The sequence below is a fragment of the Archocentrus centrarchus genome, unplaced genomic scaffold (genome assembly GCF_007364275.1).
Source record: "Archocentrus centrarchus isolate MPI-CPG fArcCen1 unplaced genomic scaffold, fArcCen1 scaffold_29_ctg1, whole genome shotgun sequence".
NCBI lineage: Eukaryota > Metazoa > Chordata > Actinopteri > Cichliformes > Cichlidae > Archocentrus > Archocentrus centrarchus.
In genome coordinates this window covers 332,764-345,594 of record NW_022060258.1, presented here as the reverse complement: position 1 = coordinate 345,594, position 12,831 = coordinate 332,764, and the positions used below count along the sequence as shown (strand labels likewise).

Sequence of the window (12,831 nt, the reverse complement as noted above, 5' to 3'; positions counted from 1 at the left end):
GTGTTCCCATTTCTACAAAAAATCTCAAAGATAATAGTTTGACTGGCATAAAATAGTATTTTTGCAGGTGACTCCCAAAGCACTATCACGAAACGCTTGGTGTGCAGTGTACAGAAGAGACAGAAAAAAAAAAAAGTACAGATGTAGTGGCAGGCCTAAAACCTACAGCACATGAACAGTAAGTCACTTCCTTAAGAAATAAGGAAAAAAGATCCAGCAGAGATGTGGCAAAGAACTTAAAAGAATCATCTGGCCCTCAGTTGATCCCTATATATTGCCATAGCCTCATCAGAAATGGTCTCAATGGAAGGGGGTCCTATTAAGAAGCATAAACTTCTTAAGGAAGGGAAAATGGGAGAAAAGCCTGAGGTGTGCATTTAAATCATCAATGTAATACATAAAGAGGTCAAGACATGGGTACAACAGTGAGTATTTACATCCATGTGTAAAACACAATGGTTTGTGGCTGCATTTCAGCCAATGGTGTTGGGGATCTTGTCAGAGCAGGTGGACTTATGAACACAGAGAAGGTAAGGAAAGCAAATATTTACTTTCAAGCTTTTTAGAATTGTTTCCATTTATATTTGCACACATTTCAATACATCTCTGCACTTATTTCCCATTTTCCTAGCAAACAACCAATATATTACTGCACAACTGTTGGTTCTAACAGAATGTTGTTTGATAATGCAATATTTAGGCGTATGATGGCAATGCACGATTTGTGGCCAAAAATACAACTTCAGAAGCTCTTCTGTGTCTACTGTTGTGTAAATTAGATTTCTAATATTCTCCCATGTTTATGCTGTTTACTATCTCAGCTTTTAAAAGTGAGATACTGTGAATGTATTGTTTTTGTTCAATCCCACAATAGCTCAAGACAGGTTATTTCTGCCTCCTAAACAGCTTCCCCTGCATCAAATGTTTGAAGACCAAAATATGGCAATTTGTAAAATCTTCATAGGGCAGGTTTGAACAAAAAATAATTACAGCCATGCTTTATCTTGTTTCAGCCCACAGCATCTCAAGCACTGTGCAATGCCACCCACTACCCAGCTGACTTGCAAATGTGTCTGAGAAGGCATTTGAGCTCCAGAGTTTGATCTAACCAAATGTCAAATTTGTGTCTGTTCTGGCATGCTTGTATTTTAAAATGGCTTGTGATAAAGTGTCTTAAGTGTCCTTCCTCTGCACTAATCAGAATCAGAATCAGAATCAGAAGGTTTTTATTGCCATATGGGTGAACAGGTTCACAGCATTAGGAAATTGCTGCGGTACTTCGTGCTTACAGAAAAAAACAAATAAGTATAAAAACTATAAGACAATATACAAGTATACAAATTGCAAATATACAGAGATATTAGAGCTATAACTATAACACAATATTACAAAATTACAAAATATACAGTGCAGAGACTAATTAAAAGATAAAAGAATGTAGACTATATTCCACTAATATGTACATCAGTGCAGTCAGACAGGTGCATAGACATAGGGTCATCAGCGTTTGTGGAGGGTGGTGGTAACAGTCTTAGGGTTATTGTTCATGAGTCCAACAGCAGAGGGGAAGAAACTGTTCTTATGGCGGGAGGTTCTGGTCCGTATGGACCGTAGCCTCCTGCCTGAGGGGAGAGGGTCAAAAAGTCTGTGCCCAGGGTGAGAGTGGTCGGCTGTGATCCGACCTGCACGCCCCAGTGTCCTGGAGGTGTACAGGTCCTGGAGAGATGGGAGGTTACAGCCAATCACCTTCTCAGCAGAGTGCACAACGCGCTGTAGTCTCTGTTTGTCCCTAGTGGTGGCTCCAGCGTACCACACAGTGATGGAGGAGGTGAGGATGGACTCAATGATGGCAGTATAGAACTGCACCATGGTCCTTGCTGGCAAGTTGAATTTCTTCAACTGCCGCAGGAAGTACATCCTCTGCTGGGCCTTTTTGACGACAGAGGTGATGGTGGGCTCCCACTTGAGGTCCTGGGTGATGGTAGTTCCCAGGAAGCGAAAAGAGTCCACTGTGGTGATGGGGGTGTCAGTCAGGATGATGGAGGGTAGAGGGGCTGTGTGCTTCCTAAAGTCCACTATAATCTCCACTGTCTTCTGGGCGTTCAGTACCAGGTTGTTGTGGCTGCACCAGGACACCAGACGTTTGACCTCCATCCTGTAGGCCGACTCGTCCCCGTCTGAGATGAGTCCGATGAGAGTCATGTCATCTGCAAACTTAATAAGCTTGACAGACTGGTGGTCAGAGGTGCAGCAGTTGGTATACAGGGAGAAGAGCAGAGGAGAGAGGACACAGCCCTGAGGAGTGCCAGTGCTGATGGTCCGGGAGTCCGAGACATTCTTCCCCAGCCTCCCCTAATGACAAATGTCTGCTAAAATCACAGTTTCCTCTTTTGTTATCACGAAAAAACCAAAAATTGTAGATATGCAATATTTGTATCTTTTCTACCCCATGTAATACATTTTAGTTCCTTGTGAGTGTATGGCAGCTAAACCATTAATTCTAATGGAAACAAATCACAGTGAAATGGCAATGCGGCATTGTGTTTTGGTCACATAATGAGAAGGGCTGGGTGGAGGTAATGAGAAATGAAATAGCTTTTATGATTGAGCACTCAATCATCATTACTGAAATTGAAATATTATTTTACTGAAAACATCAGCATCAGTGTGGCAACAACAGCTTTGAACACCCTTCATCTGCTTTAATAAGTTCAGACTTTGAAGCCACCCATGTGGAAGCACAGACAGAAAAATTACTCTTAAATTATCATTGTTATTGGCTGTGTGTGTTTCTATGGGATGTGATTAAACAGTATACTTCAAAAAGAGTATGCAATTCTCAACATTCAAGGCAGTTTGAATTCAATATGGATCCCTCAATGTTTTACAGACATGCCATGAGATCACAGACAAAAGTGTTCTGCTCATGTCACTGTCCAGTGATGTTCTGCCATGGAAACCAGTGATATGTAACCATGGTAACCAAAGAAATGTTAGAGAGGCTTGTTGCTGATGGAAGTATTTCTTCTTCTTTTTTAATGACGTGAAAGGGTGTATTGAAAAACAAACCATGATTTTTTTTTTTCCCCCTTAAAGGTACAGTCAGTTTGTGGAAGCTGCCATGTTGTCCCACCATATTGAATACAGTGGCTGAGATGGACAATGTAGTTCCGCCTAATTTGAGTTTTACGTATGTGGCTAGAGACCAGTGATATATGTAGTACACCAAAGGTAGAGCAGGAGAACACTCATAGACATTCACGTGATGTGGAGGCAAATTTTAATTCATATTTGCATCTTCAGACTTAAAATATAAAAGATTGTGCCTATATGTTAAGGGGTCCTCTTCACCAAAGAAGTAAAAACGCAAAGGAAAGGGACAGCTCGACTAGCATCTGGATAAAACATCATCCTCTTCCTCCTGTCCTCAAGCCTCATCTCCTGAACTATAGTCAAGACTCTAATGCATGAAATAATGCATAAACATGCTTATTTATTCCTGATTTTTTCAGATTACTTATTGTCAGCAGATTACATGTGATCACATCTCTGGACAGCTGTCAGTGAGCTGGCTAAACTACAACAGCTGGTTAAAAACTAACATCATGCCAGCCAATGTTAGGACTGAGTATCCTATACTTTCTCTCTGATAAGCAGTTTGATTATATTCTCACATTCTATGAGAGTTTATTTGCTAAGTGAGTAATAAAGTTTCACTAATACCACGAACAGCAACAAATACAGACAAAAATAGCAGCCCTTACTGAGAGGAAAGTTCATAATATCCTCAACAGCCCACCTCTGTATCTCTGTCAGCCTCCTCTAGAGTAAATGATATGGGCAGCTGAAACAAATAGTGGACTGACAGACAACAGTGGCTTGCAAAAGTATTCATACCCCTTGAACTTTTCCATATTTTGTCACATTACAATTACAAACAAATATATTTCATTGGAATTTAATGTGAAAGACCAACACAAAGTGGTATAAAATTGTGAAGTGGAAAGAAAATTATACATGATTCAAAACATTTTTTTTAAATAAAAAACTGAAAAGTGCAGTGTGCAAAAGTATTCAGCCCCCTTTTCTCTGAGTGCAACCAGTTGCATTCAGAAGTTGCCTGATGACTGCCAATGACTAAAAAGAGTCCACCTGTGTGTAATCTAATCTCGGTACAAATACAGCTGCTCCGTGACGGCCTCAGAGGTTGGTTGAGGGAATATTGGGGAGTAAACAGCATCATGAAGTCCAAAGAACACACCAGACAGGTCAGGAATAAGGTTGTGGAGAAATTTAAAGCAGGCTTAGACTATAAAAAGATTTCCCAAGCTTTGAACGTCTCACGGAGCACTGTTCAATCCATTTTCCAGAAATGGAAAGAGTACGGCACAACTGTAAACCTACCAAGACAAGGCCGTCCACCTAAACTTACAGACCGAACAAGGAGAGCACTGATCAGAGATGCAGCCAAGAGGCCCATGGTGACTCTGGACGAAATGCAGAGATCCACAGTTCAGGTAGGGGAATCTGTCCACAGGACAACTTTCAGTCGTGCACTGCACAAATGTGGCAAGAAGAAAGCCATTGTTAAAAGAAAACCATAAAAAGTCCCATTTGCAGTTTGCCAGAAGCCATGTTGGGGACACAGCAAACATGTGGAACAAGGTGCTTTGGTCAGATTAGACCAAAATTGAACTTTTTGGTCAAAATGCAAAATGCTATGTGTGGCGGAGAATTAACACTGCACATCATTCTGAACACACCATCCCCACTGTCAAATATGGTGGTGGCAGCATCATGCTCTGGGGCTGCTTCTCTTCAGCAGGGACAGTGAAGTTGGTCAGAGTTGATGGGAAGATGGATGGAGGCAAATACAGGGCAATCTTGGAAAAAAACCTGTTGGAGTCTGCAAAAGACTTGAGACTGGGGCGGAGGTTCACCTTCCAGCAGGACGACCCTAAACATAAAGCCAGGGCTACAATGGAATGGTTTAAAACCAAACATATTCATCTATTAGAATGGCCCAGTCAAAGTCCAGACCTAAACTCAATTGAGAATTTGTGGCAAGACCTGAAAACTTCTGTTCACAAACGCTCTCCATCTAATCTGGCTGAGCTTGAGCTGTTTTGCAAAGAAGAATGGGCAAAAATTTCAGTCACTAGATGTGCAAAGCTGATGGAGACATACCCTAAAAGACTTGCAGCTGTAATTGCAGCAAATGGTGGTTCCACAAACTCAGGGGGGCTGAATGCTTTTGCACACTGCACCTTTTTACCACTTTGTGTTGGTCTTTCACATTAAATTCCAGTGAAATATATTTGTTTGTGGTTGTAATGTGACAATATGGAAAAGTTCAAGGGGTATGAATATTTTTGCAAGCCACTGTTTATGAATGGCAGCCAGAGTAGTTTGTCTTATAGTGGCCACTGTAGTTAGACGTATGCATTTCAATTGGGAGGGGTAGGAAAACAGAATTCAATTGATTGCAATCTACTGACATCTAGTAGTGAGATTTTACACACTATAACGTTAAACCTTACAATGTAATCATATTCCTTATGCTAACCAAATGATGCTTATGCATAAGTTCAATAAGCAATATTTGTATTCACTCTTCTGTCTGCTTTCCTGGGTATTTGGCTGCTAGTTTATTGTTCACATCACTTTTGCTTTCCTATGTTGTCAAATTCTAACATCAACCTGTATCCACGTGTTTTCTCTCATCATCCATGATGAGATTTTCTTTTCCTGTTTTAAAGGAGCTCAAGTCTTAAAGTATTGGTAAGTCATCATAGTGCTGGTGGTGGTATCAAAGGTTCCATATTTTATAACATTTCTGCTCCTATTATGAAGTGTCTCATTCTCTGAGCTTCATCAGCCTCCAATCTTTCTGTCAGCGCTCCATTCACTGTCCTGGTCTCCAGCGGCCCTAGAACCTTCTCGCATGCTCACTTCTCTCTCTTTCTCCTGGTCCACAACAGGATTCCTGTCTGATCACAGGGTCACACTCATCCCTCTCTGGGCCTATGCTAGCCTTTCAGCCTGAACAGGCTGTCGCTCTCCTGGCCTACAACGGCCTTCCAGCCTGAATACATGATTTCCCTCTCTTGCCTTTCTCCTGCCATTGGACAACTTCTCTTACTCTTTTGTGTGTGTGTGTATATACATGCTTTAATATCCAAGTCGCCATATAGCTTGTGGTGGCATCAAGTCTTTCCTTCTCATTCATTCCTGCTTGTGCCTTTATTCTTCTTTCTCTCTTTTCTCCTTCTTGTCCTGCATTAAATCTTAGCCTTATCACAGGCTCTGCTCTCTCTTAGCCTTCATTTGTACTAAGTTTTCTTCTGAATTTTGTCTACTCTACTTTATTGCAGGCTCTCTGCTCTCTCCTGGCCAACCTCAGCCTATCTCAAGCTCTGCACTCTCTCCTGGCCAAATCAGCCTTGAGCACTTATGCACGCTCTCTCTCCTATACATTTTCAGCACTCAGCTTTATCACAGGCTCTGCTCTTTCTCCTACCTTCATTGGCTGTGAACCTTTATGCAGGCTCTCTCTGCTGTCCTTTGTCCACTCCCAGCCTTGTCACAGGCTCTCTTTGCTTTGTCCATCTCCAGTTAGCGGACAGCCTTATCGCAGTGCCCTCTGCTCCTACATGGCTTTCAACAGCCTTAATACAGGCTCTCTTTGACTTATTGCAGGCTCATTCTTGGTTCTGTTTGCTCTTTCTTCTCACTATCAGGATCCTTTCCCAGCTTCCATCATAAATCTCACTTAGTGTGCTGTTTTTATTGTCTTTTTTCAATGCTTGGTTATGCTTAACTTCTGCTCATGTGATTTCTTTTTTTTTTTTTTTTTTTTTAAGAGTTAAGAATTAGAGCTTTAGAGTTTAATTTCCCTGCCATGGTGGGATTGCGCTTACTCTCTTTTGTGCTCTTAGTCTTATAGACACTCACGGCCTCTAGCCTCATTCCAGGCTCTCTCCCCCATCTTCAGGCATCCATCAGCCATTCAGCCTCATCACAGGCTCCTTGCTTCCTTGCTAGTGGCTTCCAATCCAGTCTTTAAGTGATGACATAGAATTCCATTTCTGGGTCCAAACTCTCCTGTGTTCAATACGCAGCAATGCTGTGTCCCTCGTTGTTTTGACCGATCCGAATGTAATAGTGAACAGTGACTGGGCTGCCATTGCTGTCCATTTATGGGCATCTGGACCCAGAAGTGACGTCAGACTTAAAGACCGGATGGCCCTGGAGCCTCAATGCATACTCTCTAGTCACCTTCATGTCTTGCACCATTTCTTTGCCTGTTCAAATTCTCTGCTCTCTCTCTTTTATCTCTTTTTATGTGTGTTTATGAAGGCCTCAATGACCCAACCCTGAGTTGCTTTCAGTGTAATTCATCAGAGTGTGAATGTGTGTGAATGTTAGATAGAAAGCACTTAGATGCAGAAAAAAAGTGCTTGTGTGTGAATGGGTGAATGTAAACATGTTATATAAAGCATTTTGAGTGCTGAAGTAAGAAAGTGCTATATAATAACCAGTCCATTTACCATATAATGAAGGCACTTACTCTTCTCCTGACCTCTGCTGTTTTCTCAGGCTCTGTGTTCTCTTAGCCTCAACAGCCCTGAGCCTTCTTTTACCTTCTCTCCTTTCTCTTGTCCTTGATCCTCTGTGGGCGCTTGAGGTTTAATATAGGTTTCCTTTCTTCTCTCTCTGTCATGGTCTGCCACCAGCTAGTCTCACTGTCACTCTGGGCCAGGAGGTTTGAGGGATCTCTACCCTTCTGGGCAGAGCCTGGATTTTTCCACTCGTCAGCTGAGCACCTGTACCCCATCAAGCCTCATCTGCAGTATTTCAGCACCAGCTCAACCATCCAGTCTCTGCTATATTATTTACCTCCTTGGAGTGGTAGCCAAGCTGACTTTGCATTCCATTCTGTACGACCTGTACTAGTGTGCTCTTAGATTCTTTTCTTCAGCTTGCTTCACAAAGTGGACTACCTTCTCACTTTCCCTCATCACCCACTTTCTTTCGTCCAACTCAAGGCTCAACAACTAGCAAATCAGGACCTCAGAACTCCCTCCAGATCTCCCAGTCAAAGAACCCAAGTAAGACCTCCTTCTCATCCCATTCACCTTCCCCTTCCCCTAAAAGCAGACTGTTATCATCATTGAGAACAATCCAGAGACTAACCACCCTCTCCTTCTTTCTAGATTATCCCACCCAGACCTTCAAAGCTCAATTAACCCTGTACCCCTGACTAAACTCCTAAATTCCGTGTAAGAAAATAAAGATTATAATAAATTACAATAAATTTCCCTCTGTGGTTTTTTGATTGGATCCTGCATGTGAGCTCATTGCCTCAGGTTCAGCCAGGTCATGGCACTCTCCTGTCCTTTGCCAGCTTCAGCCTATTACAGGCTCTGCACTCTCTCCTGGCCAAGTCAGTCTTGAGCCTTTAGACAGGCTCCCTGCTATCCCCTGTCAACACTCAGCATTGTTGCAGGCTTTGCGCTCTCTCCTATTGGCTCAAGGCCAATAAAGGTATTGGCTTCTCTCCCATCATTTGTCAACATGCAACCTTAATGCAGGCTCTGCGCTCTCTCCTACCTTAGTTGGCCTTGAGCCCTATGAGCCCTCTTGTCAACACAGTCTTATTCCAGGCTCCATTATATCTCCTACCTTTGCCAGCCTTGACTCTTATTGCAGGCTCTCTACTTTCACTTTGCTTTCAATGGTCATGGAGCGTCAATGCAGACTTTGCTTATTCTAGTTTGTACATCATTCCTACATCAACTCTCTGCCTGAACGTAGACTTTCTGCTCTCTCTCATGACCTCCGACAGGCCAGGAGGGATAGCCCTTGTCAACTCTTGGACTTTTCCAGTCTCTTCTTTTGCAGGCTTTTTTCTTTTCTTTCCTCTCTCCTAACACTGTTAGCCTTAATACAGGCAATCTCGCCCATCCTGTGTCAACTCTCAACCTTATCACAGGCCCTCTGCTCTCTCTCCGGGCTTGCATCAGCCTTGAGCCTTCATCACAGGCTCTCCTTCTCTCTTAACTTTAGTCAACCCTGATGCCTTATCTCAGATTCTCTGCACCTACTGGCCTTTGAAGGCCCTTGAGTCTTAATACAGGCCCAATCTTTACTCTGCTTTGCTCTCTTTGCTATCTGGACCCTTCACTCAGTTTTTCTCATTCACCACAATGCATTTCTATTCATGTTATAACTTATCGTGTGCCTTGGAAATGCCACCGCTAACATTCATGTGTTTTATATGTATACAGCCAAACTTCCTACCATGGTAAGATTGCTTTGCTTTCTCTTTTCTTTGGGGGTCCTGCCCTAATTCCTATAATCACTGGGATTCCATTATGCTTTGAAGGGTCATCAGAGTCTAATCACCAAACAGCTTAATTCTTGAATTCTGTGTATCAATAAATCATGTTCAACTCTTCCTAATGATTTCTCCTTATTGAAATGAAGCTTATGTGTAATTTTAATAAGGAAAATCTGTATTCACTCTGTCTACTCTCCTGGGTATTTTTCTGATCAGATCACTTCTACCTTCCCATGATGTCAAAATCAAAGCTGACATCATTGCTCTAGTCCAGAGGCATCTAAACGTTTTTTCAAGGAGGACCAGATTTGATAATGTAAAAGTGCCCAAGGGCCACCAGTCCACATGACATTTTAAAAGATAAAAGATGCATATAAATATTATTTAATATTTTCATTCATGCAGCAAAAAAAAAAAAAAAAACATGAATCAAATGTAAGCATTCAGTGGAACACATGTAATTAGTTTCAAACTGAAATTTATAAGATACCACCAGGGCAGGAGTAGACCTGTATAAAATGTCACATAGGTGGGAGTCACTTAGTCTGGTTCTCAAGTGGTTTAAGTTCAGAACAGAGAGAGTCTGCACACACAAACATGTGGAGTCAAGCAAGCTGAACATTTTCTTTGCATATGTTCAGATCTTGACCTTATCCAGCTGTCAGTGTTGTGCCAAAAATTGATAATTTGCCAAAACATGATTTCTGATGTTTTTGTGTTTTTGATGTATAATGTTTTTGGTTATATTGGTAAATAGACTGTAGTCAACAGGATTTATGAAGGGCTTAAGTACAAAATAAAGAAATAACCTGTTTCTTTATATAGTATCTTTATGACTCTGTTATTGTATCTACATTATAATCAATCCAGTCTTTTTTGGCCCCTTCAACTATCTTTGTAGAACTGTGATGTTTGTTGCAACTTCTGCTCTCGGCCAGATCTCTCTGAAAAAGAGAGATTTTTTACCCTGATAAATAAAGAATATATAAAAGTCACTTTGCCAAAAAGTGACTGCAGCTTCTACCTGTGACAGGTATGTTCTTTCTCGTTCAAAATGAATTTGTATCATTCATGAGAGTTACAGTGGAGGAAATAAGCATTTGATCCACTGCTGATTTTGCAGGTTTTCCAACCTACAAAGAATGGAGAGGGAGGTCTGTAATTTTTAATCGTAGGTACACTTAAACTGTGAGAGGAAGAATTAAAAAAAAAATCAAGAAAATCATTGTATGATTTTTAAATAATGAATTTGCATTTTATTGCATGAAATAAGTTTTTGATACAATAGAAAAACAGAACTTAACGTGGTACAGAAACCTTTGCATGCTATCACAGAGGTCAGGCATTTCCTCCAGTTCTTGACCAAGATTGTCATAGTCCTGGGCCGTGTGCCCAACGTTTTGTGTTTTTGCTTTATTTTCACTGAGTTACGTTCCAAGTATGTTTTTCTTCTCAGTTCCTGTCTTGTTCTTTGTTACATTTTGATTTCCTAGTTCCTTTTGTCCCTGTCTCCCCTGTGTCTGTGTTCTTGCGTCCGTTTTGTCTTTTTGTCATGTCCCTGACCTCCCGTGTTTTCGTATTGAGTGTTATTCCCAGTGTTGTGTCTAGTGTGCGTCTCTGCCCCGTGTCTGTGTTTCTCTGTCTATTTCCCCATGCCTTGGTCCCTGTTTAGTTTCCTCTGTATGCCAGTCCCCTGTGTTAAGTCCGTATGTACCTTGTTATGTGTTTGCTGTTTTATTTTGACAGTCTCATGTTCCCTATACTTTGTTTAGTTTTGCTTCCCCTGTGTTCTTAGTTTCACTTGGTCCACCTGTCATGCCCTACTGTTTCCTCTTGCCCTAATTACCTGATGTGTATTTAAGCCCTCAGTTTTCTTGTGTTCATTGTTGCGTTGTCATCAGTATTTAACCTACAGTGTTTCACCTTGTCACTTACTTTCTCTTATACCTGGCACCCGTCCTATCCCAGTCAGTGCTTGTATTTTTCTTTGTCACAAGTTTAATAAATTATGCTCTAATGCCTGTCAAGTCAAGTCAAGTTTATTTATATAGCACATTTAACACAGCAACAGTTGACCAAAGTGCTGTACATAAATTTAGAATTTAGAATCAATTTAGGACCAAATCATTGTACATAAATTTAGAAACAAGAATCAATTAAGAACTGAATTATTGTTGTTACATTTCAAACATATAACAAGCGTTTCAGAACACACATCCAAAGACAGAGACAAGCAAGAGTAAGGGTTCCGTGGCCCTGCTGCCATCGAAGGTGCTAGCGTTTAGACCACCCATCCAAAGACAAAGACAGACAATCGACAAACATAGGAGATCAGTGTTCTGTGGCTTTGCTGCCGTCACAGGCTCAAGGCCACGGAACACTTCCACGGAACAGTCCTGCATATTGAGTCCAATCCCACCTGTTAGGCAGCACCTTATGACAAAGATTGCACACACTGCAGCAGGGATTTGGCCCACTCCTCCATACAGATCTTCTCCAGATCTTTCAGGTTTGGGGGCTGTTGCTGGGTAACATTGAGTTTCAGCTCCCTCCAAAGATTTTCTATTGGGTTCAGGTCTGGAGACTGGCTAGGCCACTCCAGGACCCTGAAATGCTTCTTAGGGAGCCACATCTTAGTTGCCCTGACTGTGTGTTTTGGGTCATTGCCATGCTGGAAGTCCCAGCCACAACCCATCTTAAATGCTCTTACTGAGGGAAGTATATTGTTGGTCAAAATCTTGCAATACATGAGCCCATCCATCCTCCCTTCAATACTGCGCAGTCGTCCTGTCCCTTTTGCAGAAAAGCACTCCGAAAGTATGATGTTTCCACCCCCATGCTTCATGGTGTGTTCTTGGTGTTGTACTCATCCATCTTCTCCCTCCAAACACGGCGAGTGGAGTTGATACCAAAAAGCTCTATTTTGGTCTCATTTGACTACATGACCTTCTGCATCCTCTGGATCATGCAGATGGTCATTGGCAAACTTGAAACGGGCCTGTACATTTGCTGTCGTGAGCAGGGAGACCTTGCATGCCCTGCAGGATTTTAACCCCTTAACTGGCAGCAAATAAAATCACCTGAAACAACTACATAACACCCTCTGGTTATTATTGGCTCTGAACAACCCATTTCATAGCCTATTAATCGGCTGCGTCTGGTCCGCGGGCCGAATGAAGTGCATTTATATGGCAGGCTAGACCCGCCCATTTTGACTGACACCTCATTCGGCCAATAATGTTAAGAAATGGGTTTCCCAGAGCCAATAATACTCAGAGGGCGTCACGTAGCTTTGTCAGGTGATTTGGTGCAGCCAGTTACATGATTGGCCGAATGACGTGTCAATAAAAATGGGAGGGTCTAGCCTGCCATATAAAAGAGACTACAAACGGCCCGTCACCGGGCCCTTGCCAGTTAAGGGGTTAATCTATGACGGCATAGTGTGTTACTAACAGTCATCTTTGAGACTGTGGTCCCAGCTCTCTTCA

General features: G+C 42.0%; 1 protein-coding gene across 1 annotated transcript in view; it reads right to left on the bottom strand.

Moving 5' to 3' along the window:
• Nucleotides 1-473: 473 nt before the first annotated feature.
• LOC115776227 (calcium-dependent secretion activator 1-like) overlaps nt 474-12,831 on the bottom strand; it is a 44,003-nt gene continuing 31,645 nt past the window's right edge. Inside the window, exon 3 of the mRNA XM_030723835.1 lies at nt 474-512. Coding sequence (XP_030579695.1) covers nt 474-512 — 39 coding nt within the window. The remainder of the gene's footprint in view (nt 513-12,831) is intronic.